This window comes from Symphalangus syndactylus, chromosome 20 (assembly GCF_028878055.3).
Source record: "Symphalangus syndactylus isolate Jambi chromosome 20, NHGRI_mSymSyn1-v2.1_pri, whole genome shotgun sequence".
In the NCBI taxonomy this organism is placed as follows: Eukaryota; Metazoa; Chordata; class Mammalia; order Primates; family Hylobatidae; genus Symphalangus; species Symphalangus syndactylus.
The window spans coordinates 45643261-45669876 of NC_072442.2; the positions used below are offsets into that span (position 1 = coordinate 45643261).

At 49.6% G+C, this 26616-nt stretch overlaps 1 protein-coding gene across 7 annotated transcripts; it reads right to left on the reverse strand.

Moving 5' to 3' along the window:
* Positions 1-425: 425 nt before the first annotated feature.
* KIF18B (kinesin family member 18B) lies at positions 426-23983 on the reverse strand. Of its 7 annotated transcripts, none has more exons than XM_063629229.1 (17): positions 23843-23983; positions 23439-23685; positions 11771-12097; positions 10999-11156; positions 10571-10675; positions 10247-10357; positions 9972-10169; positions 9662-9838; positions 8649-8723; positions 8410-8510; positions 7793-7979; positions 7340-7467; positions 4557-4762; positions 3778-4330; positions 2712-2801; positions 2138-2223; positions 426-1909 (listed from the first exon to the last, which is right to left on the reverse strand). In XM_063629229.1, the coding sequence occupies exons 2-17, from the start codon at positions 23596-23598 to the stop codon at positions 1803-1805; spliced, it is 2769 nt and encodes a 922-aa protein (XP_063485299.1). In that variant the 5' UTR covers positions 23599-23685; positions 23843-23983; the 3' UTR covers positions 426-1802. The 7 variants fall into 7 exon arrangements, with proteins under 7 accessions (XP_063485299.1, XP_063485300.1, XP_055113681.2 ...); XM_063629230.1 differs by having other exon boundaries at positions 7793-7943; positions 23843-23969; XM_055257706.2 differs by lacking the exon at positions 23439-23685 and having other exon boundaries at positions 23843-23978.
* Positions 23984-26616: the final 2633 nt, after the last annotated feature.

Consider the following 26616-nt stretch of genomic DNA (forward strand, 5'->3'; position numbering starts at 1 on the left):
GGGAAACTTATGTGGCACTGTCACACAATCCAAGGAAGTGGAGATGGAAGTCACAAGCCAGGTGGGTGGGTGTCGGCAGAGCAGACTGCACTGGACTTAGGCCTGTGGGGCTTAGTTTGGAGCCTCACCTAAGACCTGGGGGCCACTAAGAAGGTAGAACTCCTAGCAACCCACCCCCAAGGCTGTAGAAGGGTGGAACAGACCTCCAGGTGCAATTACTCCCAAACCCACGGAGAAGAGGAGGCCCTTTCGGGCGTATTGGGCTGTGGAGTGAAGAGCCAGGCTCAGACCTCAGGCTCCAGGAGGATGCAGAGTGAGAACTATTTTCTGTATATACTCAGAAGTTTCCTGAGGTCTTAAGAGTAGGAAGGTGAGAAAGGGAAGGTGTTGCTATCCTATCTAGGTGTACAGAGAGACACACACACCAAGGATGGAGACGGTTTATTGTTATACCAAAAATATATGTATATATCTATATACATATGTAGAAATAAAGGATCAGAAGGCTATAAACCCAAGTATCATTAGCATTTATATCCAGGTGCAGCATTAAGGCTGAATTCCCCTTTCTTTACACTTTATTTTACACTGAACGTGTATCCTATGTACAATAGAGTGAAACAATAAAGCTGTCTTCATTTGGAAATCAAGGCACCATTATCATCCACATCTTCACCAGGACTGTGGTTGGGGACTGAGGGGAGTAGGGATGAAGATGTCCCTCTCGGAAACCAGGAAGAGCCGAGCTGCGACTTCCCACTCCCCAACCCATCCTCATTCCTCCTCCACTGCCTGTGGCCATCACCGTGGGGCCTGTGTTAGAGACAGGTGGGGAAAAGAGCCCAAGAGCCATCTGCCTGCACAGAGGGCATCAAAAATGAGAGGGGAGGCCGGGCGCGGTGGCTCACGCCTGTAATCCCAGCACTTTGGGAGGCTGAGGTGGGTGGATCACGAGGTCGGGAGATCGAGACCAGCCTGGCTAACATGGTGAAACCCCGTCTCTACTAAAAATACAAAAAATTAGCCAGGCGTGGTAGTGGGCACCTGTAGTCCCAGCTACTCGGGAGGCTGAGGCAGGAGAATGGCGTGAACCTGGGAGGCGGAGCTTGCAGTGAGCCGAGATCGCCACCACTGCACTCCAGCCTGGGCGACAGAGCGAGACTCCGTCTCAAAAAAAAAAAAAAGAGGGGGGAACATGGCAGCACCTTTAAAACAGCAACACAGGCCAGGTGCGGTGGCTTACGCCTGTAATCTCAGCACTTTGGGAAGCTGAGGCAGGCGGATCACCTGAGGTCAGGAGTTCAAGACCAGCCTGGCCAACATGGAAAAACCCCCTCTCTATTAAAAAGACGAAAATTAGCTGGGTGTGGTGGCGGGCGCCTGTAATCCCAGCTACTTGGAAAGCTGAGGCAGGAGAATTACTTGAACCCAGGAGGCGGAGGTTGCAGTGAGCCGAGATCGTACCACTGCACTCCAGCCTGGGTGACAGAGTAAGACTCCATCTCAAAAAAAAAAAAAAAAAAAAAAACACCGAAAAACAAAAAACAGCAGCATGTTAACACTCACAAATGAATATGTACATGCCAAGAAGCTGAGTGTAACAGGAGATTAACAGAGGGTGAGTAGCAGGATGGATGTCTGGGGAGGGATGTTAATACAGCAAAGGTGTGTTGGCACTAATTGCTCCCAGGTAAGGAAGGCAGATCCAGCTCCTGGTGCAGGTGGCTACAGGTCCAAGAGGGGTATCCAGCATAGAGGGGCCGGTAGGTTAGGACACCTTGGTGGTCAGGACATTCTGGCGATCAGGACACCTTGGTGATGCCGTTCCCTGCTGAGAGAGCTCTCCCCACCTTGATGAGGTCCTTTCCACTCCTCCGGTTGCTAGGGCACAGGGGACTCAAGGGCAACTCTGCAGGCCAGTTGGATGGGTGGTGGGGAGTGCAGCGAGGAAGGAAAGTAAGGCTCTGTCCCCGTCCTCCAGCCTACCTCCCACCTGTCTCATCAGCAGCGTCCCTGAGATGCCTGGCAATACCCTAGGCCCTCCTTTCTTCTGGGTCTCAGCTCCCCCGTCCCCTCCTGCTTCTTGTCTTCATCGGCCCCCATGGCCCAGGCTATCCCTGTCCCTAGTGCCAGTCACCTGGGAGTACAAGGGGCCCAGCTGGCCTCTTCCAAGTGCTGCTGGGGAGGCAGGCGATGCGGCTGCGGCCACGGGAGACTGAGGAACTGAGGGAGGAAAGGAGGGAGGGTGGAAGGTTGCGGCCCTGTCTCTGGCCTATGGGTGTGCATTGAGTGGGGCATGTAAGTACTCGACACTAAGCCCTGAGAGCAAAGGATGCTGGGCACCAGCAGGAGCTTCCAGAGCTGGATCTAAGGGCGGGAGAGGCAGTGTGTAGGGTTGGGGACACGAGAGGGAAGTAGCAGTGAGGATGGAGAATCCCTTTGCTGGATTAATGGTGTGCAACATCTCCCTCATGGATAAATGGGTGCTGAGAGCCGCCCTCATGGATCAGCTCTGGGGTGATCCTGGGATAGCAAGCGCCAAGGAAACCTCAACTGGAGAACTAGATTCGGGCCCTGCTCACAGGACCTCAGCTGCTTGCTCCGGGGATGCAGAGACAGAGACACTGGGGGCCCAGAGTCGGCCCAGGTGTCTACTGCCCTAGCGAGAGCGAACTCCTTCTCCCAGACAGCTGACACCTCCCAAACCTCACCTCACAACGCGCTTCTTCTTGCAGGCAGAGGTCCCAGGGAGGGAAGATGTTGGCTTGGGGCCCTTCATGGTGAACAGGGGCACGGGTACCCTGGGGAGGGAGGAAGGGGAAGGAGGCTGATCAGCAGGGAACCAGAAGCAGGGCCCGTCACTTCCTCCCTCCAGCCCCCAGCTCGGGCATGGGGGAGGGTGGTTGGACAAGATGACCTCTGAGGTTTCTTCTACAAAGAGGTGGATTCCTCTCCCTGCCTCACTCTGCCTGGCTGACAGCTGAGTGACAGGCCTGCTCTGGGAGGACATCCAGATGTCAGTTTCTGGTGCACCCAGGGAACTGGAGTTCAAACAATTTCACCCTTCCACCTGCCCGGCTCTGCGCTTGTTACCGAGAGCTGCTTCTCGGGCTGTGGAAGGGGCGGGGGCGTGGGTGGGCAAAGCCTGCCAGCCTCTGCCCCACAGGTGCAGGTCAGTCTGCCACTGGTTCTTGGCCTTGGACTGTCCTGAGCAGGCTGCTGTTCCCCTCCCCTGCCATATGTGTGGAAAGGGGGAGTGACAGCTTCATCTTCTCACTGGAAAATACTGCACTGAGTTTTCTAAGGACCCCCTTTCCTATTCCAGATGCTGGGCCGGAGGCCAAAATCTGGAGTGGAAGTGGCAGAAAGAGTTATTTCCCAGTGGAACATAGAATGCAGCCCAGGCCAAAGAGCCTGAGTAAAGAGAGGAACAGTAGTGTTGGGCTCCCCTAGTACATTCTTGTTCCCTGCTGACTCTTTCCAAGTTGGGGTCCCATTAGCTACTCATGAGCATGCTACAAACGAGCAGAGTGGGTGGCTTTGCAGCATGGACAGACCAGGCAGGGGCCCCAGGAGAAGTGACACCTCCCTGGCAGCTATATATCCTGCTGTCTTGGGCCTGGGGAGCAAAGCGGATCACAACCCAAGGGGAAAAGATAGGAACCGTCCCAGCTCCAAGAGTCAGGCTGTCCTCCATACTTCTCAGCAGCACCAAGAAGTCCCTTGCTGACCACTGACCTCCGGACAGGAGGGGTGGCGCAAGACTGGAAGACCCACCTGGGGATGAAGGGCTGGTCTAGCCTGCTCAGCTCCTGGGGAATTTTGTCCCAGCCAATGCATTCATGGAAACTGGGCTTTGAAGGAGGCTCCTCAGAGAGATCAAAGGTGGCATTGAGGTCTCGAGTGGGCAGGGCCAGTGGGGTAGAGCAGTTCTGCATGGCTGAAGGGCCCAGGGGCACCCGGCTTTTGATGACTGTGGCTGGGCAAAAGCGAGGGGAATGGCAGGGGGAGGAGGCCCTTTCTCCTCTGGGGGTGCTGGGCCCCTGTGAAGGTTGGGTGTCAGGCAGAGACACTCTCCTCAGGCAGGGCAGGAAGGACTGGCGCTGGCGCTTGGTGCCCCGCTTTGGGGCCATGGGACTGTCTGGCTCCAAGGTGCTTGGTCTCCTCCTCTTCTTCTCCATAGGCCATCGGGACCCCTGGGCTGGGGTGCAGTTAGGTCCAGGCGGGATTCCCAGTGTGTGCAGGGGGCCACTCAGTCGCCTCGCCATGGTCCGGGTCACAGGGCCAGTGTATCCTGGAGGCTCTGGGCGGAGAGGAGACTGCACAGGGTCTGCACAGAAGGAAGGAGAATTTGTAGAACTTGGGGAGCCAGACACTGGAGACATGAAGGAGCCCATAACCCCTCAGGTCTCCTGGGGCCTCTCTGTGTGCAGAAGTCTAGGATCCCAGGGGCCCAGCCTCCTACAGCAGCAAAACCCAGCAACTGAGGCCCCTGGACGCCCCTTGGCCCCAGTGGGGCCTTGAAGACAGGCAAGGGGGAGCAGGATGAGACTCACTTGACTCTGAACACAGCTCCTGAGCCAGAGGTGCCCCTCTGGCCAGGCCAGAAGTCCTGGAGGCCTCTGCCCCAGGCTCAATTTTTTCCTCTTGTACCAGCTGCTGTAGGGTCTCAAACTCTGTGATCATGTCAGGCGTCAAGAGGTTGGCTGCTCGGAGCAGGGAGAACTGCCGCTGGGCCAGGCACAGCACCTTTAGGGCCAACCTGGAACAGAAGAAAGGGGATTCCCAGCCCTGCTCAGACTCAGCCTGACTAGGAGCCTCTATGCCATGCACCTGTCCTCATCACTCCAGCTGTGGTTGAGGAGCCTGAACTGGTCCCCTGGCTCCCTCCTGCCTCGCCCCAGACAGGCTAGCCAGACTCACCACCCTCTCAGCCATGGCTTCTGCTCTGCTATTGCTGAAGGCCAAGGCCAGCCAGGATGGCCACAGGTAATGGTGGGAGGTGTCACCCACTAAACACGCCCCATGACAAAGACAGTGATCTGAGAAGTAGGGAAAGGGCACTAGGTGGCCCTGGACTCAGAAGGTCTGAGTCTCCTCTTGGCTCTGCCACTTACTAGCGTTGTAATCATGAGTTCGTCTACCCTAAGGGCAGTGCAAGGGGGCAGTTAAGAGCCCAGCTCAAGTCAGACTGCCAGTTTCCCGCTCACATCCTGGCTCCAATACCTCCCAGCTGTGTGATCTTGGATGCACTGGTTAACCTCATTCTCCACAACCTTAGAATGGGGATAACAAATGCACCCACCTCATAGAGTTATTGGAAAGACTGAATGAGTTACTTTACAGACAAAATGTTTAAAGAATACCTGACATGTAATAAGCACTGTAGGTCTAGCTAACTATTGTTTCCTGTAAAATGGAAATAATACCATCTTGCTGGTTAGGATAAGAGGAGATTATGTAAGATAGGGTATGTTCATTGTGGTTCTAAGAAGGCCCTCAAAAATGCATTCCGTCTGTTTCTATTTAATGACTGGGATCCTGAAAAAGTATGTGTGAATCAAGGCGTATTTCACAGGCACTGGGGGGCTACTTAAAGGAAATTATGAGGGTAATGAGATTCTTGATGCTGTAAATTTAGATTCTAATAAAGCATATTTTCTTTCTGTAGGGCACACCTATGATAAAAGAATAAACACAATTATCTCAGTGGGAATTATCCATGGAAAATGATTTATCCTCAGGTAGTTCCACCGGCCTGGACATCTCTGAAGCCCCCTCCACTGCCCTCAGTCAGGGTGTGCTCAGGGAACACAAACTCATTTTATAAAGCAGCCTCAAGGCCTTTTTGAAAAAAGGCAGGATATAAATTAAAATGGACACAGAGGAAACTCATTCTACATCTGCACGAGCCACACATTACAAGGAAGATTAGACAATTGTGAAGCGTGGGCGTTTGGGGGCAATATCCAGGCTCTGGCCCCGTCCCTCTTGCTAGGTGAGCCTGGACGAAGGCTTCAGTGCCCCATCTGACAAATGGGGAGCTGGTCTAAATCAGGAGTTTTCAAATTAGGTTTCAAAAACCCATTGGACAGAGTAACTCTGTTTTGACTGTTCTATGCATTAGACTTCAGTGTAAGATTTCATTTGAAGAAAGTATTTTGTAGCTAAAAACAATTAAAAAAAAAATCTGGAAAACCACTGAACTGGAAAATCTAAGATCTACTCAGTGCCCTAGTGGTCCAAGATTCTAAATTTTAAAATCAAAGGGAAATTATTTTCAACGATCTAGTTGTTAGGACGTTTCCAAACATGGAGATTTGTCATATTTTATTAGTACTTCATCCCCAAGAAGTAGGGAGACCGGGGGCTATGATCCCCAGTCAAGGCCAAGGTTGAAGCAATTTGTTGGAGACCACAAAGCCAGGGCAGAAATAAGGACCCTGGTGTCCTCTCTCCTCATAACAGGGGACCCCTAGCAGAGGGGCCCTGGGTCATCGGTAGGAGCTCATGGTTGTTCCCTGGGAGATCAGGGAGACATCCCACCAGCACATCCTTTCCTCTCCAGGGCCCCAGGCAGGACCTGATAGCAGGAGACAGATAATGAGCTGCTGATTATTCAGACTGCGGCATTTTTGCTGAGTCGGGAACAGACACTCCCCAACAAGAAATAAAATTAAGCAGGCCCTTCTGTCCAGAAGCTTTAAATACACTGCCTAGCGTGAAGCATGCTGGGGAGGGAAGAGCGGGATGGCAGTAACAGAGCTAAGTGGCAGGGGATTTAGGAGCTGGGGGGCCAAGGAGAAAAATATTAGTAGCATCTTTCTATGAAGCATAGAAAGAATGGTCCAAAATCCATTTTTCTTTGGCTTTGATTAGTGGTTTGTATTTACTTCTGAGAAAAAATAGCCACAATCAATCTGTTGATGAAGATACACGAAAAACACTGGCTCAGGAGGGCTGTGCCTTCCCCAGCCTGACGTTCAGCTTCCCTTGGCTGTCCCCTCCTCGCTGTGGAGGGGCAGCCTGGCCTCAGACTGGAAAGCAAAGCGCAAGCCCCAGCCGCCCTGCCCTGACCCAGGGCCTGCTGGCTGCCTGGATGGACTCCGGCATTTTGCTTCCCTCTCCTGCTGGGCAGTCAGCTATGTAGAGGGATACGTAGAGGTGATAAGTTAATCGAGTAGGTGATGATAATAACAAGGAGGTGAAACCAGGTAAAGGACGGTGCTGATGAAGAGACAGAGCTTTTGTGATGTGCTTAACACCAATTCCCACCCCCAGGGAGGCTGAGCCTGTTGCTTCCCACCTTGATTCCAGAATACAGCAAGAAGATACCTACTGCTTAGAACGGTCCCCATCCAGTTCCTGTGCTGAGAGGTGGCCCATGACTGGCTTGGGCTGCAGGGTCATGCCAGGGGACTCTGGCAGTGCATGTGTGGGGTTCTGCTCTGGCATCTGGGTTGGAACCTAAAAAGGAAGGAGAAGGCACAGGTAGAGGGGCCAGGATGGCCTCCCCATCTTTATAAACAGCTTCTAAAATTCTTCCCTCCTGCAGGAGTGGAAATGACAGCTCCTAGAATGACCAGATCCTGGTCACTTCCAAACACACAAGGATCTGATAGACTATTTCTTCTTCCTGCACAGAATCTGAAATCCTCCTAATGACTAAGGTGCAAGACATCCACGTAGAGAGGGGACTGAAGGGACTCTGAGTCAGGGAGAGGCATTTTTTCCAATATCCCACCGGCTCCAAGCCCTCCCGATACCCAGGTCTCACACCCCCAAGTCCTACCTCCTCAGCTGGGCCTTCGTCCTGGTCCTTTGGGGACTGCTCCTGGTCTGAAGAGTTCCCTTCCATGGCCCTCTCCACCTGGGCCTCCGTCCCCAGACTCTCCTCTTGAAAGGCTCTAGGACCTGCAGGGAGCTCTGGGGTGCAGGGCTGGCTGGGAGGGTGGGGTGGCAAGGGGGAGCTGGGAAGGCTAAGTGGAAAAGGAGCGTTTGAGAGGCAGGATGTGGGCCAGGTGGGAGAGCAGGGAGTGGGTGGGATCTCTGTGGCACCCAGGTCGTACAGAGTCCATAAGGGACAGACACTTAGGTGACAAATGGGCAGTAGCTGAAGGTAGGAGGAGTCAGGGGTTTTCTGGTTTGAGAGACAATGACACACACCCCTAAGTTCACCTTCTCTTGAATGGTAGGCCCTGCTCTTACGGGCTGGGGTGCCATTTACTCATTGGACACAGCACTCTAGGTGACAATCAGTTGCTGGGCGGGCACTGGGTACAAACCCTTAACCCTAGGGATTGGAGCAGAAGCAAGGAGTCCTAGTCCTCCAGAAACTGGAGAAGAGGGCCTGGCTCCCCATCCTGGCTGAGCTGCAGGGTGAGGGTGGGAATGGGCAGTGGAACTCACTGTTGCGGTGGTGGTCCTGACTTGGGAGATCCTGGGAGGTCCTGTGGTGGGGGCTGGCCTCCCCCCTCATATACTTGGAGCTTCTTCCTCAGAGCAGCTACCTGGAACAGAAGCAGCCCAGCCCCTGAGAGCCCCAGCTAAGCACAGGAGAGGAGGGGCAGACAGAGCCCCCGCCACACCCTCAAGCTCCTGCCTCTGGCTCTCGACCCTCCAGCCTGCCCCCAAGGCAGGCTCCTCACCTCAGCCTGGAGCTGTTGGCAGATGGTAGCATACTGGCTGATGTGACAGTCCAGGCTGGTCACATTGCTCTTCAGCTGAGATGGGGAACAGGAGAGAGATTTATTTGTTCATTCAAAGCAGCTTTTATCAGCCACCGCCGACGGCCAGGCACTGCACTAGGTCTCACCCACGTCCCCATGACCCAGCCTCGCAAGTGGGGAGACACAGCAGAGAAGGTCAGTATCATGCCTGAGACCACAGCGAGGGGCAGAAGACCCCTGACTCCACGACTAAGACCTTCTTGCCAGGGTTAGGATGTTCTTGCGGTGGTCCCAGGAGAGCCAGGGCTCCCTGGGGGGAGGGAGGAAGAGAGGGGTCAAGCACATGTGGCAGAAAGCATATATTGGTGTTTATATTTTGCTGAAAATATGCTCCTGCTGCTAAAAACAAGTCTGAACTAGACCACTGGCCAATGAGAGGCCACCCTCCTGCCGTCTCCCTTGGTTTTGGAGACCATCTTGCCCCTCTCAGCTGGTGGCTTCCCACCCAGGGATGGGGACTGTGTTGCTTCTATCACTAAAACTCTCTGAAGACAGAGGAACTGCTTTTTTTTTTTTTTTTGAGACAGAGTCTAGCTCTGTCGCCCAGGCTGGAGTGCAGTGGCATTATCTCAGCTCACTGCAACCTTCACCTCCTGGGTTCAAGCGATTCTTCTGCCTCAGCCTCCCAAGTAGCTGGGATTACAGGCGCCCACCACCATGCCCAGCAGATTTTTGTATTTTTAGTAGAGACAGGGTTTCACCATGCTGCCCAGGCTGGTCTCGAACTCCTGATCTTTGGTGATCTGCCCATCTCGGTCTCCCAAAGGGCTGGGATTACAGGCATGAGCCGCCATGCCCAGGCCAGAGGAACTTCTTTACTCTGCCTTGGGGACACTTGGCCCAGGGATCTGTGGGAGCTGCCTGGGTCCCGCCCCTTCCTGCTCCCCAGCTGGAGCTGCCCCACGCCCAAGCCGGCCCTGGCTGGCACGCACCGAGAGCCTGATCTCCTTGGCCCGGTCGGCATATTTGAGGGTGTTGTACGTGTCCTCGTAGGTCAGGCTGGAGGGGCTGATGGCAGCGATCATCACTGTGCGGCAGTTGCCCCCGAGGGAGTCTTTGAGCAGGCGGGTCAGTTTGCTGTCCCGGTAGGGCACGTGGGTCTTGCGGCTCTGGGGGGCAGTGAGCACGTGTGGGGTGAGGCGACTGATAGCACTGACCCAGGATGGGGCCTTGTGGCCTTTGGCCCTGGGTTCAGGTGCTCAGTTGCTATCCTGGGGAGAACGCTGGCCTGTGCCGCTTTACCTTTGCGTCGGCCAAGGCGTTGAGGACATTGATGAGCGCCAGCAGAGAGCGGTTGATGTTGGCCCCCTCCCGCAGCCGCTCCCCCTTCGCATGGGTACTGGATGCCCGCTCTGAGCCAGCCAGGTCAATCAGGCTCATCTTGGCCACCTGGACAGCCTGGGTCAGTCCTGGAACCCGGTCCTGCTGCTTCACGAAGATCTGAAGGCAGATGGCAGGGGTGAGGGGGAGATGGGCATCAGGAGCCCTGGTTTTCAGGCTCTGACCCATGACCTCACCTGGAAGATGGCATGGGAGCGGGAGGAAGTCGCGTTGGCATCAGTGGGGTGCTGCGTGCGGTTACGGTTCCCCCTGGTCAGCATCTCCAGCAGCTGCTTGGCTGAGGCTGGCTATAGAGGAGAGGCCCAGGAACGGGGCTGTGGGTTCCCCAATCGGGACTTTTCCCCTAACAGGAAGGGCTGCTCTTCAGAACCTACATCACCCCCTTGCTACCACCACCACTGCTACCACCATCACAGGACCCAGGGCATCCCCAAACGGTTTTGTGAGGGAGCCCCGAGGACCCATGGGGCCGATCATCCTACCCGAGCCCAATCCCACACCTGGTGGAAAGAAAGTCCTTGCACCACCACCCCCTTGTCCGGGTCCTCGCGGATGGCAAGGGGCCCCTTGGGCTCCAGGAGGTCATGGATCTGCTCATTATACACCTGAGAAAGGAAGAAAGGAAGAGGCCTGAGGGAGCGTGGCCCATCAGGAAACCTCTCCCTAGTGGCTGGACAGGGGAGCTGAGGCCTGGGTGTATCTGAGACACCCACAGAAGTGGCGCTTCCCAGGACTGTGTTACATGACCACAGCAGGGTGAACGGGCGGGTGTCTCTAGTGCAGCATCTCACTGAGCAGTATCTATCTCCTTGAGGGGCACCAGCTCTCCATTTCCCGCCACCCTGTCCCACACCAGCTCACTCCACCCCATGGGCTCACTTCCCCCCAGGTGGTTGTGAGAACAAGGCCCAGGGCAGGGGCAGCCGACCTCCTGGTAGCTGATGAGCACCTCGAAGCGCTTCTCCTGCTGGCGGGCCTCCAGGCGCCTGTACAGTTCCACGGTGGTCAGGTACATGATGCCAGGGTCCCCCTCCCTTCCCAGCATGGTGTGTGTCTTCCCAGCCCCGGTGGCCCCGTAGGCAAACACTGCAGAGGACAGAGTAAGGAGGAGGACCCCAGTGCCTTGCCACCCAGCTCAGCCCTTCCCTCCTCCCTCAAGCCCCTTTCCTTTTCCTCCTGTGTTCCGTGTTCCACTGCTCCCACCAATCGCACCCTCCATGTTCCCACTGCAGGGTTGGAGTTCTCTGTGTGTTTGTTCTGCTCCCCCATAGGCCAGTGGATTTGGGATGACCGGATCTCCACTATGGGTGCGGGCTATGCGTTCCTTCTGTAGGCGAGGCAGCTTTTAGTGTTGAAGGCCCACAGTTATCTCCCTTTTACCACTTACCCTGGTTTATCCCCACACACTGTGGCTGTGATCTGTGAGTGGTGTCTTCTCCCCTCTAGACTGTGAGCACCAAGTGGACAGGAACTGTCCTGTCTGATTTGCTGTTGCTGCTCTGGGCCCAGTAGAGTGCCTCCCCATAGACTGAATGAATGAATGAGGGTCCCACAGAGCATGATGGGACATTGTACAAAACTCCTTAGTAAATCGTGCCCTGCTTGGGGGAGGCAGGCACATGCCAGAAGACATATGAAATCCCTCCCTTAGGAGGAGGCAGGGAGGCCAGGCCACTGCCCGGCAGGGCTGAAGTTCTCACCTGAACAGTTGTAGCCCTGGAGGAAGCTGTCCAGGATGCTGTGTGTGGTGTGCTGGAACACGTCCTGTTGGGTGGCCGCCTCGCCAAAGACCCGGTCAAAGACAAACGTCAGGTCTTTGCCCTTCTTCTTGGGGCCATCATGGGTGCCACCCCATTTCAGGCCAGGGAACCCTCCATCGGGCTCCTCAGGGTTAAACACCAGCACCCGCTCATCCACCACCTGAACCACTGGCCGCCGCTGACTGTCCAGCTCCCGAGGGGTGGGGGGCCGCACCCGTACCACCACTTGCAGCGTGCTGTCCTCCACTGCCATCACTGTGGCAACACCTGGGCGAGACATGGTGGAGCTGAGGACCAATCACACCCCAGGCCTGACCAGGTGCCCCCTCAGCACTCCAAGGTCCCCTCCACCCATTCCCAATGACTGGTCTCTGTTTTATGCCTCAAGAGAGTAAAAATATCGGTGCTAAAACCAATTATATCTCTTTCTCACTTGAAATACCATCTTTGTCATACTCAAATGACTATATATATATATATATATATATATATATATTTTTTTTTTTTTTTTTTTTTTTTTTTGAGACGGACTCTTGCTCTGTCGCCCAGGCTAGAGTGCAATGGCATGATCTCGGCTCATTGCAACCTCCGCCTCCCAGGTTCAAGCGATTCCCCTGCCTCAGCCTCCTGAGTAGCTGGGATTACAGGCGCTTGCCACCATGCCTGGCTAATTTTTTTTTTGTATTTTTAGTAGAGATGGGGTTTCACCATGTTGGTCAGGCTGGTCTCGAACTCCTGACCTCATGATTCGCCCGCCTCAGCCTCCCAAAGTGTTGGGATTACAGGCATGAGCCACCGTGCCAGGCCTCAAATGACTGTTGTTGGAGGCCTCTTACTGGGCTTTCTAGTATGTTCCACGAATCCATTTGTCTATTCTTTTTTTTTTTCTTACCTTTCATAACCCTCATGTATCTCTGTCTATTCTTGGGCCAGTGCCACACTGTTTCCATGATATTACTTTACAGTATGCTTTCCAGCTAGTAAGGCAAGAACCTTTTCATTACTCTTTCTTTTCTATAGCTTTCTTGGCTATTTTCAGGCATTTATTATGCTACTTGATTTTAAGAAAATTTTATCTATTCTACCCCCAACCTGGAGCCCTCTCCTCCCTCAAAAACCCTACTGGGGCTACAGTTTGAATTGTATTACATTTACATATTTATTATACTGAGCCTTTTATTTTATTTTTTTACTTTACATAAGCCTTTAGCAGCCAAGTGTATTAAACTCTTTCAGGCAAGATTGTGGCTACTGCCTTTCTTTTTGTTCAGATATTTTTTATGTCCCTCAATAAGATTTTATAGTTTTCTATCTCTTCAGTTAGTTCTGTAATTGTCCTTTTAATATATTTCTCAGGTATTTTATGTACTTAATTGCTCCTGTGAATGGAACACTTTTCTCCATTTACGTTTCCAGCTGATAATTACTAGTATGGAGGAACACAACTAATTTTATATATTCACACGATATCTACCACCCCCAAACTCTCTTATTAATTTCATTTATTTTTATTAGAACTTATTGGGTTTTCTAAGTATACAATTATGTATCAGAAGGGAAAAAATTTTTACCTTTTCTTCTCCATATTCATACCCAATATTTCATTTCTTGTCTATTGCAGTCTCTAGAATTTCTAAAACAATGTTGAATAATTATGATAATGTGCATTCTTGTTTTGTTTCTGATTCTAAAGGAAATGGCTTTAGTGCTTCCCTATTTAGACATTAGTTTTATACAAGTAGTCTTTATCACATTAGCAATTTCTTCCATTCTTGTTTTACTTGGGGTTATTATTAGAAAAGTCTAGAATTTTATCAATGCTCTTTCAGCATCTACACACACACACACACACACACACACACACACTTTTTTTTTGAGATGGAGTTTCACTCTTGTTGCCCAGGCTGGGGTGTGATGGCGCGATCTCAGCTCACTGCAACCTCTGCCTCCCAGGTTCAAGCAATTCTCTTCCCTCAGCCTCCCCAGTAGCTGGGATTACAGGTGCCCGCCAGCACGCCCAGCTAATTTTTGTGTTTTTAGTAGAGACAGGGTTTTGCCATGTTGGCCAGGCTGGTCTCGAACTCCTGACCTCAGGTGATCTGCCCACCTTGGCCTCCCAAAGTGCTAGGGTTACAGGTGTGAGCCACCGCACCCGGCCCTCTCAATATATTTATGTGCTTTTTTCTCCCTTATTTTGTTGCTATGGTAATTTATTAGATATTATTCCTGGTATCAAACCAACCATGCATTCCTGGAAAAAATCCTACCCTGGCCATAGTGAAGTTTTTAACACTTAAATGGTCAGACATGTTAATCTTTTCTTTTATAGCTTTTATGTCATACTTAAGAAGACGTTTCTTCTCCAAGGTAATAAACCCTCTTCTTGTATTTCTGTCTAATACTTTTTCTTTCTTACATTTAGGTTGTCATGGAGATGGAATTTTTTGTGTGTGTTAACTGTGTGATGAGGTTTCTAAATATCTTTTCTTTCTAATTGGTAAGCAATTATCCTCAAGGTCATTTATTGAATAGTGCATTCTTCCTCCACCAATTTGAAATGCCAAATTTAATATAACTAAAGTCTCATAGAAACATGAATTTGTGGCTGGGTGTGGTGGCTCAGGCCTGTAATCGCAGCACTTTGGGAGACCAAGGTGGGCGGGTCACCTGAGGTTGGCAGTTCGAGACCAGCTTGACCAACATGAAGAAACCCCGTCTCTACTGAAAATACAAAATTAGCTGGGTGTGGAGGCACATGCCTGTAGTCCCAGCTACTTGGGAGGCTGAGGCAGGAGAATCGCTTGAACCTGGGAGGTAGAGGTTGCAGTGAGCTGAGATCATATCACTGCACTCCAGCCTGGGCAACAAGAGTGAAACTCCAGCTCAAAAAAAAAAAAAAAAAAAAAAAAAAAACATGAATTTGTGCCAGGTGTGGTGGCTCATGCCTGTAATCCTAGCACTTTGGGAGGTGAAGCCCGTAATCCTAGCACTTTGGGAGGCCGAGGTGGGCAGATCACCTGAGGTCAGGAGTTTGAGACCAGCCTGGCCAACGTGGTGAAACCCCGTCTCTACTAAAAATACAAAAATCAGTTGGGCATGGTGGTGGGCGCCTGTAATCCCAGCTACTCAGGAGGCTGAGGTAGGAGAATCGCTTGAACTTGGGAGGCAGAGGTTGCAGTGAGCTGAGATCACACCATTGTACTCCAGCCTGGGTGACAGAGACTCCATCTAAAAAAAAAAAAAAAAAAAAAAAAGAAACATGAATTTGTTTCTGGACTTTCTCTTCTGTTTCGTTATGTCCATTCCTTTTCCAGTACTTCACTGTTGTAATTACTGTGGTTTTATCATATATCACCTCATTGCTCTTTTTCTTGGCTATTTTTAGGCATCTTGTGTTACATATGATTTTAGAATCAGCTTATGAACTTCTATGAAAAATCCTGCTAAGATTTTAATTTGGATTATTTTGAATTTATAGATTAATATGAGGAAAATTGGCATCTTTACAATATCAAGTGTTCCCACCTAGGAACCGATATCTCTTTCCATTTATTCATACCTTTACAGTCTTAGTAGAATTTTATAATTTTCCTCACATGGGTATTATATATTTCTTGATAGGTTTATTACTAGTTATTACATGATCTTTGGTATATTATGAATAGGCTCCTTCTTTTATTTTTATTTTTTTTGAGACTGAGTCTCGCTGTCGCCCAGGCTGGAGTGCAGTGGCACGATCTCGGCTCACTGCAACCTCCGCCTCCCAGGTTCTCTTGCCTCAGCCTACAAAGCAGCTGGGATTACAGGCACACGTCACCACGCCCAGCTAATTTTTGTATTTTTAGTAGAGGTGGGGTCTCCAACTCCTGACCTCAAGCGATCCACCCGCCTTGGCCTCTCAAAGTGCTGGGATTACAGGCGTGAGCACTGTGCCCACCCACTCCTTTTAAAATTACATTTTCAAACTCCTTTTTTTCCAGAAGATAGGAAAGCTACTGATTTCTGAATGCAGATCTTGTATCTGGACACATTACTGAACTCCCTTATTGGTTCTAATAGATTGTCATTGATTATCTTAAGTCTTTCAATTAAATGATGATATCGTTTGCAAATAATGACAGTTACTTTCTATTTTTAGCTCTTCTATGTTTAGTTCCCCACCTCCACTGCCCATTAGGAAGGTAGGAATGGATGTTGAATTTTATCAAATGCTTTTTGGCACTTGCTGAAGTGATCACACATATTTCTCCTTTAATCTATTAATGTAGAGGGTGACTCAACAGATTTCCTAGTGTTGACCTGGTAATAATTCCAAACATATATTTACTCATTCACTCTTATATCTTCCCCAGACCTCTCTCCGTGGTTTTTCATTTCTCTTTCGAAACAGCGTACCAAGGGTAGGGATGGAATTTTGGAATGCAGCCAGGAAAAGTTCACCCCAACTCCAGGGATATATTGACAGGGATGAGGAACAGGGGCTGTTCCTGGGCGTTATGAAGAGATGGATGCCTTCCACGTAAAGACTAGCTTCCACCAGTGGGTCACAAATACCAAGGTCATTCAGCAAAGAAAAGTGAGGTTTCTACCTGACACTCTAGCAAACAGCTAAAGTTTTCCTTGGAGAATGAGACAGAACTGAGCTGATTTGAAACTCCTGTCCCCCCATCCCTAAACTTCTTAACTTCGTCCCCAAATAAAACAAGAAAAAGATATCAACCAACCATAATCCTTTTACATGTATGTAATTCTATTCCTGTCCCAGCAATCAGATTGCCATAGTAAGCATATTAGCTAAGTGCTCACTGTGTCAGGAACTGTTCAAAGCACCTCATGCATATCATCTCCTTTTATCCCCATTGCAATCTCACAAGATGGATACTATTGTTATACTCATTTTTCAGTGAAGAAATTGAGACAGAGAGGGTTAAGCAATTTGCCCAAGGTCTCAATGCTAGTGAGCGATGGAGCCCCATTCCAATCCAGGCAGTCTGACTACACATTGGGCTATACTGCCTTATAGTGATATTATATATTATGCTACAATGATCACATCATTGTAATAGTCCCTTATGTTTGTATAATTATAATTCCTTTTATGAAATTAGCATTCTGTATTCTACAAACACTTTCAAATATATGGACTGTACCTAATATTCTTTTTCTTTTTTTTCTTTTTTTTTGAGACAGAGTCTCGCTCTGTTGCCCAGACTGGAGTGCAGTGGCACGATCTCGGCTCACTGCAACCTCTGCCTCCCAGGTTCAAGCAATTCTCCTACCTCAGCCTCCCCAGTAGCTGGGATTACAGGCACCCACCATTACGGCCAGGTAATTTTTGTATTTTTAGTAAACAAGAGGTTTCACCATGTTGGCCAGGCTGGTCTCGAACTCCTGACCTCAGGTGATCTGCCCACCTTGGCCTCCCAAAGTGCTGGGATTATAGGCATGAGCCACTGCACCCGGCTGTACCTAATTTTCAACAGAGAGGGTTCCTGTCTCCTACTCTTACAGACCTACCCCCAGGAAACCCCACTTTGGCACCCGGGGAAGGGAAGGCAGAGGGTGCGTGGGTTGTCCACATTTCCTGGCAGTCCCTACTCCCCATGGGGAGGGCTTTAGCTGAGAAGGAGCCACAGAGCAGCCTAACATTCTAAGCAGGAAATTAAAAAGGGCACTGGCAAAGGAGTGCTCATAACCTTTAGAGTTCTCTCCTCCCGCCTCCTGAGGGCCAGTGTGGCTGAGTCTGTTTGCCTAATGAGATGTTTTCCTTCTTGCTGAGATGGTGCTGGGGGCATGGGGCACAAAGTGTGGATGACACTTGGCATAGCCGCCACTAGGATGCCTGGGTCCTGGTCCCTGTTCAGCATCTGACCAACGGGGAGGTCTTTCCACAAGCCACACCAGGTCAATGTCGCATCAGCTTCCCTCTTTGAGAACCAGAGAAAACAGCTACCGATCTGCTCCCGCCCCAGGGGATGGGGAGATTAATGAGAGAACGTGTGTCAAGTTTGCTTTGATCCTTGGTTGGAAAGAGCATTTCAGCCCAAAGTACAAGGGAGATGATTCCTTAATAAGATCTTCAGGATTCTCAGCCAGCCACAGTCACGTCCTGTTTCTAACCCAGGGCAGCTCATTAAAACCCAGAGGCTAGTGCTCTGCCAGGCTGGGGCTGGGAAGCCAAGATTCTGTTGTTTTGGGGATGGCCTGCTCTGCCCACCCTAGTAGAGACAGGCCCAGTGAGCCCAAGCTCCTCAGAAGTCCCTGGAGAAGAATTTCAGAGGACTTGAGGGAATCTCCCTGCAGACACTAGAAGCTGAAGAAGGTAGTAGGGGTGAGGGGGTAGGGGAAGAAGCCCAGCCCCTGGATGTCCTATTTTTACAGGCGATGCTGTAGCCCCCTTCATCTCTCCTTCACAACCCTAATACACTTGTTTTTTTGTCCTTAAATCTCAAGAGCAGGACCTTCTTCTGACATAGTCTATGTACCCCAGGTGCCTGGGCACCCGGCCCAGCATGCAGCAGATGCTGAATTTGTCCTATGAATAAATAAGGGCCAGAGAAGAGCAGAGTCTGAATCCAAAAATCTAAAAATAATTATTATTACAGCTAACATTTACTCAGTGCTTACTATGAATTAGACACTATGCTAAGTGCTTTACAAACGGTGTTTAACTTTCACAACAATTGTTATATCCCTACCGTACAAAAGGAACAGGAGGCACAGGAACTTGTCTCCCAAATGTGAAGTAGCAAGGCTAGAACTTGACCTTCTTCTGTCACCAGGGGCACTACCCCATCCTTAGGCTGTTCTGCCCTGCAATTGGGCTTGGGTAGCTCCCATCTCCCCCTCACCTGGGTATCCACAAAAGAACAGCACCCCCGGTCCACTGGTTCTTCCTACATGTGGTCATGCAGAGGATGAAATTGTGTTCTTTTGTTTTGTTTTTTTTGAGACGGAGTCTCGCTCTGTCGACCAGGCTGGAGTGCAGTGGTTTGATCTCGGCTCACTGCAAGCTCCGCCTCCCGGGTTCACGCCATTCTCCTGCCTCAGCCTCCCGAGTAGCTGGGACCACAGGCGCCCACCACCACGCCCAGCTAATTTTTTAGCAGAGGCGGGGTTTCACCGTGTTAGCCAAGATGTTCTGGATCTCCCGACCTTGTGATCCGCCCGCCTCGGCCTCCCAAAGTGCTGGGATTACAGGCGTGGGCCACCACGCCAAGCCTCTTTTGTTTTTTTAAATAGACAATCATAAGGCTGTAATTGATGATAGTGTTGTTAGTTTCTTCCTAATCTTATTTTATTTTTATTTATTTTTCTTGTCTTACATTTCTGGTTCGGACCTCCAGCACAATATTGAATAAAAGCAGTAATAGTGAGTATCCTCGTCCCTTTCCTGATTTTATAAAGAATGCTTCTACTATTTCACACTTTGTTGGTTTAAGGAAATTTGTCTCCATTTCTAGTTTACCTATATATATTTAAAAGTCATGAATGGATATTGAACTTTATTGAATTCTTTTTTTTTTTTTTTTTTTTTGAGACAGAGTCTCGCTCTGTCACCCAGGCTGGAGTTCAGTGGCGCAATCTTGGCTCACTGCAAGCTCCGCCTCCCCGGTTCACGCCATTCTCCTGCCTCAGCCTCTCCGAGTAGCTGGGACTACAGGCGCCCGCCACCACGCCCGGCTAATTTTTTTTATATTTTTAGTAGAGACGGGGTTTCACCGTGGTCTCGATCTCCTGACCTCGTGATTCGCCCACCTCGGCCTCCCAAAGTGCTGGGATTACAAGCGTGAGCCACCGCGCCCGGCCTCTATTTTCTTTTTCTTTTCCTTTTTTATTTTTTTAGACCAGGTCTCATGTTGTTGTCCAGGCTGGAATGCAGTGATGGGATTACCGCTCACAGCAGCCTCAAACTCCTGGGCTCAAGCCATTTTCCCACTTCATCACGTCACCTACCTCCCCAGTAGCTGAGACCACAGGTGTGCCACCATCCCTGGCTAATTTTTAAATTATTTGTAGAGATGGTGTCTCACTATGCTGCCCAGGCAGATCTTGAACTCCTGGGCTCAAGCAATCCTCCCACCTCAGCCTCCCAAAGTGCTGGGATTATAGGAGTGAGTCACCACTGCTCCTATTGAATTGTATTTCTGTGCCTAATGAGATATGTTTGCTCTTTAAATCTCTAAAAGTGTAAATTGTATTAATAGATTTTCCAATGTTAAACCATTCTTGCATTCTTGGGATAAATTCAACTTGGTCATAATCTAGTTTTTTTTTTTTTTGAGACGGAGTCTCGCTCTGTCGCCCAGGCTGGAGTACAGTGGCGCAATCTCGGCTCACTGCAAGCTCCACCTCCCGGGTTCACGCCATTCTCCTGCCTCAGCCTCCCGAGTAGCTGGGACTACAGGCGCCCGCCACCACGCCCGGCTAATTTTTTTTTTTGTATTTTTAGTAGAGACGGGGTTTCACCGTGGTCTCGATCTCCTGACCTCGTAATCCGCCTGCCTCGGCCTCCCAAAGTGCTGGGATTACAAGCGTGAGCCACCGCGCCCGGCCCATAATCTAGTTTTTAAATACATAACTGGCTTCTGATTGCTAATATTTTATTAAGATTTTTGCAACTACATTAACGAAACAGATTGACTTGTAATTTTTTTTTTCTTTTTTGAGATGGAGTTTTGCTCTTGTTGCCCAGCAGCCTGGAGTGCAATGGCACGGTCTCAGCTCACTGCAACCTCCGCCTCCCTGGTCCAAGTGATTCTCCTGCCTCAGTCTCCCGAGTAGCTGGGATTACAGGTGCCTGCCACCACGCCCGGCTATTTTTTGTATTTTTAGTAGAGATGGTGTTTCACCATGTCGGTCAGGCTGGTCTCACACTCTTGACCTCAGGTGATCTACCTGCCTTGGCCTCCCAAAGTGCTGGTGCTGGGATTACAGGCGTGAGCCACCGCACCTGGCCTGACTTGTAATTTTCTTTGTGTCATTTTTGATATCATAAAATAGACTCAACATGTTTTCTCTTTTTTATAGGGAGAGTTTGTGTAAAGTAGAATCATCTTTTTCAATTGCCTGTAAGATTCTGGTGGAATTTGGTATAGGTTTTTCATGCCTGTGAAGATACATTTTAAACTAACTCAATTTCCTCTATGGAAAATTGAATTCCTCAATGGAATAGTCCTAGATCTAGTCAAAATTTCCATAACTTCTTGAGTCAGTTTTGGCAAGTTGTTTTTTCCTAGAAAATTTTCCGAAGGCATTGTCAAAAAGAATGTTCCATTGCCATTTCTCTTTCTTTTAATCTCTGTAACTGAAGTATGTCCCTATTTTTGCTCCTAAGATCTTTTTTGTGTGTTTTATTTGTTTCTCCATCAGTATTGCCAGAGGTTTAATTATTATTCTTTTCTAAGATACAGCATTTGACTAAAATAATCCTCTCTATTATATGATAAAACTCTCTTTCATTGATTCTGCTTTTAGCTTATTTATTTATTTATTGAGACAGTGTCACTCTGATGTCTAGGGTGGAGTGCAGTGGCGCGATCACGGGTCACTGCAGCCTCGACCACCCACCTCAGCCTCCTGAGTAGCTGGGATCACAAACACACACCACCACACCCCCCTAATTTTAAATTTTTTTATAGAGATGGGGTTTCACCATATTGCCCAGGCTGGTCTTGAACTCCTGGGCTCAAGCTGTCCACCCGCCTTGGTTTCCCAAAATGCTGGAATTACAGGTGTGAGCCACCATGCCCACCCAGTCTTATCTTCTTTTCTATTCTACATATGTTCTCTGCTGTTCTGTCTTACTAAAGTTTGATATTTGCCTCATTAACTTTCAGCTTCTTAAACAAAATGTTCTAATATAAGCATTTAAGACTATAAATTGCCCTCTAAGTATCGCTTTAACTGCACCCCACAAGTTTTATAAATAGTATTTTTATAATCACTCCATGTTAATTATCTTTTAATTACAATTATGATTTCCTATTAACTGACTTAAGTGTATTTTTAAAAAATTTCAGGCCGGGCATGGTGGCTCATGCCTGTAATCTCAGCACTTTGGGAGACCGAGGCGGGTGGATCACCTGACGTCAGGAGTTTGAGACCAGCCTGGCCAACATGGTGAAACCCCATCTCTACTAAAAATACAAAAAATTAGCCGGGTGCGGTGGCAGGTGCCTGTAATGCCAGCTACTCCGGAGGCTGAGGCAGGAGAGTTGCTTGAATCTGGGAGGCGGAGGCTGCAGTGAGCTGAGGTGGTACCATTGCACTCTAGCCTGGGCAACAAGAGTGAAATTCTGTCTCAGGAAAACAAACAAACAAACAAACAAACATGAGCTGGGCACAGTGGCTCATGCCTGTAATCCCAGGACTTTGGGAAGCTGAGGTAGGAGAATAGCTTGAGGTCAGGAGTTCAAGACCAGCCTGGGCAACATAGGGAGAACTTGTCTCTACTTCCAAAAAAAAAATTGTAAACGTGGTATTTATAACTTAATTGCTTGTGTTAAGAGATTATGTTTTATGCAATACTCTGATAATTGTTTAGATTTGTTTTGTGGCCAGGTAGAAAAACAATTTATAAATTTATAAAATATGCTACATGTATACTTTTTTTAACTTCTATTTTATTTTTTTGCAACAGTATACATGTATACTTTTTTGAACAGGTATAAATGGAATTCGGTTAGATAATATAAAGACCAACATCTTAAAATAACTCTCTAGGTGTAGGGAAATTCAACAATGAAATAGGCAGAGAATGACTGGATACCTTTGTACTTTTTGAAGCATGGGATGCAGTGACTGGGGAAGAAATAGAATAGGGAGAAGATTGGAGAAAGCAATATAACATTGAGATGTTCTCCTCTAAACTAGGCTTAACTTCTCTGAGCCTCAGTTTTCCAACCTGTAAATTGTAAATAATACTAGTATCTACCCCATATATTTGTGAAGATTAAATGAGTTCATTCAAACCTGGTAAGTGCTCAATAGATATTAGTATTACTGTTAGAATTATATGACATATGGCATTTTCCCATGACGATGGAGGAACCAGTGTCTTCAGTAAAATCCCTTAAATTCTGTGGCACAGACCAGGCTTAATCTTTTCCATGTCACTTTAGTTCCCTAAAAGGTCAAAGCTAAGGGGAGATGCATCCTAGGAGCAGTAACAGAGGCCTGGTCTTCTGTCATATAAATGTTCTTTCACTTGTTCCTTCATTCAATCAAACATCTGGCCAGGCGCGGTGGCTCACATCTGTAATCCCAGCACTTTAGGAGGCCGAGGCGGCGGATCGCCTGAAGTCAGAAGTTCGAGACCAGCCCGGCCAACCCTGTCTCTACTAAAAAGACAAAAATTAGCTGAGTGTGGTGGTGGGCGCCTTTAGTCCCAGCTACTCGGAAGGCTGAGGTAGGAGAATCGCTTGAACCCGGGAGGCGGAGGTTGCAGTGAGCCAAGATCGCGCCATTGCACTCCAGCCTGGGAGACAGAGAGACAGACTCCATCTCCAAAAAAAAAAAAAAAAAAAAAAAAATTTTACTGCGTGCTACAGCCACCGGCACGTGCAGCTCTGCAATCGGTTCAGTAGATGGGTGAAGAGGGGCTCACCTACTCCACACTGACATGCAGAGAGTCCCAGGCCTTTAGTTCTAGTGTGCAGAAGAGCCCAATTCTTCCTCACTCGCGAGCAGGAGGACCTTTCACGGGGCCGACCTACAGAGGGCCAGGCCCTGGTGGCAGATGTGCAGGCCCAGTCTAGGTCCAGCATAGATGAGCGGAGGGGTTCTGACCAGCCGTACGGGTGTGTAAGGAAGAGCTCCACTTCCCGCCCAGTTTAAAGGGGTCCATGCAGAGCCTGCCAGGGCGGCAACAAAGCTCGTTCTCCGCGCCGCACCTTGACGTCCAGCACAAGAGGCCCGGCACAGGCCCCCGCCCGGAGCAGGTGGGTCTGCGCGTCCGAGACCTGAAAGCAGGCGTTCGCGCGGTCGGCTTCGCCGTGGGCCAGGGCTTACCTTTCGTCGGTTCTCCGCCGCTGGCGTCGCTGCTTGCTCGCGGGTCCCACAGCCACACCACAGACAGGAGTACCCACCCCAGGAGAGCGCGCCCCACACCCTCCCCTGCCCGCGCCAACCTCCATCCGGCGCCTCGGGTTCAAATTAGCCGGGCGGGCCGAACCGTGCTTCCTATTGGTCAGCATCCGGATCGCTGATTGGCTGTTTCCTAAGTAACAAAGTGTTGCGCGAGCCGTTCACAGTGCGCTTGCGCACTTCCTCTTCCTGTCGGCTAGAGGTTCCCAGGAGGTGTCTCCGGGGCAGGACTCACGAGAGTAGCGTCCAGAAACCAACGCAGGGTTGGGATACGTGGGGCCACAGCCAGTCTCTGTGGGCCCCGGGGCTAGGCTTAGCACCAGTTACAGCAACCAGACATCCAACAGGCGTTTAAACCTGTTTTTTCTGTAGGCTAAATTCACATCCGTTTGTCAAGAGGGGATTGTCAACCGCTGTCCAGCGTCTCTTTCCGCTGCGGGACCATCCCAAGATGAACTTAAAGGACAGCCTTGATGTGGCAAAGCCGGCGGACGCCAAGAATGGCAATTCCATCCGCTTGGCTTTGACAGTGTCAGAAGCATGATGCCTGATGATTGCGTATGAAGGTCGGCCCCTTACGGCAGCGGTGGGGTGCACTGCCTCCATAGTACACCGCTGCCCGCTGCCTGGATTCTGGTGGGCCCACTTCGTGCTGATGTCCAACACCGGAGGTTGTGGGAGTTGAAGAATTTCCAGTTTTGGCTCAGTCACTAACTAGTGCTGAGACTGCGAGTCACTTCAGCCCTCTGAGTGTTGGTTTCCTCATCCATAAAATGGGGCCGATATCCTGCCCTTCCTACTCACCTAGGAGAGCATTAGGTATGAAAGCCTTCCAACGTCCCCAGCATATGTAAGGGATAACTTTTATACATTTGATTAGAACCAAATAGGTGAAGGCTGCAAAGAGCCAGGTGCTCATTACTTTCAGTAAATCTTCAGTACATCTATTCCCACACTGGGACTATGAGCAGGTTTGGGGCATGTAAGACAAGGGGGAGGCAAAACTCCCTCATCAGACTTGCCATCAGGATAAGGGTTACTATTTAATACCTAGTTGACTTGGCCCAAACTCATTCACCTCCTTGGACCCCAACTGACCCCTACACAATAGAATAGCATTGCTGGTTTGGTGAGGTTAAAACCAGAAAATTATGTGGAGGTGCTGGTCATTGTAAAACCAAGAAATATGGAGTACTCTTGCCATCTCCACTACCCATGATAAATAAAAACAAAAAAATAAAGGATGGCTTACAGCATAAGGGTCTCTTCCTCTCCTACTGGGATGTGTATTTTAACAGAGGTTTTGGCTCCCCAGGAGCCATCAGGGGAGCCTCTTGTGTACTATAAGCCAGGTCTTGCCCTGGTCCTCTTCTGGTTCACACAATTAACTGGAGGTTAGGTGAGCCAGGACAAGGCAAGGGGCAGAGTCCGGCCCTGCTGCAGGCAGGGGACAGGGGACACTTACTTGCTGGATAATCTTGGGTAAGTCACCAAGTCTCTCGGAGCCTCAGTTTTTGGAGTTATAAAATAGGGAACAAAAGAATACTTAGCTTGTTATGGGCTGGGCGCGGTGGCTCACGCTTGTAATCCCAGCACTTTGGGAGGCCGAGGCGGACGGATCACGAGGTCAGGAGATCAAGACCACGGTGAAACCCTGTCTCTACTAAAAATACAAAAAAATTAGCCGGGCGTGGTGGCGGGTGCCTGTAGTCCCAGCTACTCGGGAGGCTGAGGCAGGAGAATGGCATGAACCCGGGAGGCAGAGCTTGCAGTGAGCCAAGATAGCGCCACTGCACTCCAGCCTGGGCGACAGAGCGAGACTCCGTCTCAAAAAAAAAAAAAAAAAAAGAATACTTAGCTTGTTATAAAGATTAGAAAAAAAATGTAGGTAAAGCACCTTGCTGACATTCAATAAAATGGTAATGGGTGTTCTCATATTCATTTATTCAACAACTACTTACTAATATGAGACAGGTAGGCTCAGAGAATAGGCTGCTCAGTAATCAACACCCTCCTCCTAGCCTCGTGGAGCTTGCAGCCTATGGAGGAAATTAGACAATTAAGGAGGAACAATGATGTGAGACACAGACTATAATGAGAACATGCAGGGGGAAACGGGGCTGGGGAGTGGCATGCTAGCTGAAGGCTGAAGGGAGTTTGGGAGCTTGCCTGGCAGGGGAGGCTGTTCCTTGGATCTCAGAAGACAAGGGAAGACAATCTCACAGGTGAGAGGGTCAACCTTGCCGAATAGTGCTGAGAGGTCTTGGTAGGGCCTGGCCAGGCCCACCTTAGTGAACACAAATGGAAATTTTCTGGGGCCTACCCCACAGATGCTGATAAGGGGAGATTGGTTTGGAAATGGCCCAACAAGAATTTCAAGGCCTAGAACCCTAACTTGAGGACGGGGTGCAAAATTTTTTTCTTGTGTGGAGGCAGAAGGTGATTCTAGGCTGATATGACTGGGGTGTGAAAGGCAGCAGGCTCTGTCTTCTTAGGAAGTGTGTGGACATCTCACTACCTGTGAGTTCTGAGACCACCGACCCCAGGTGCTCAAAGGAAGCAGAGGGAAGGCACATCCTTCCATCCTCCCACCTGTACCCTTATCATTGCAGAGGTTTTGCTGTACCCTTATCATTGCAGAGCCTTTGCACCACAGTGTGGCATTAGCTATTTTGTGGTTTTTTTTAAATTAATTAATT

Excerpts from the sequence above, each read along its gene's own strand:
- KIF18B (XM_063629229.1), bottom strand. The coding sequence starts at position 23,598 with ATGCTGGACCTAGACTGGGCCTGCACATCTGCCACCAGGGCCTGGCCC. Across the intron at positions 8,724-9,661 it reads CCAAGGAGATCAGGCTCTCG|CTGAAGAGCAATGTGACCAG; the intron begins GTGCGTGCCAGC and ends TCCCCATCTCAG. Across the intron at positions 1,910-2,137 it reads TGGGCCCCTTGTACTCCCAG|AGTTGCCCTTGAGTCCCCTG; the intron begins GTGACTGGCACT and ends ACTGGCCTGCAG.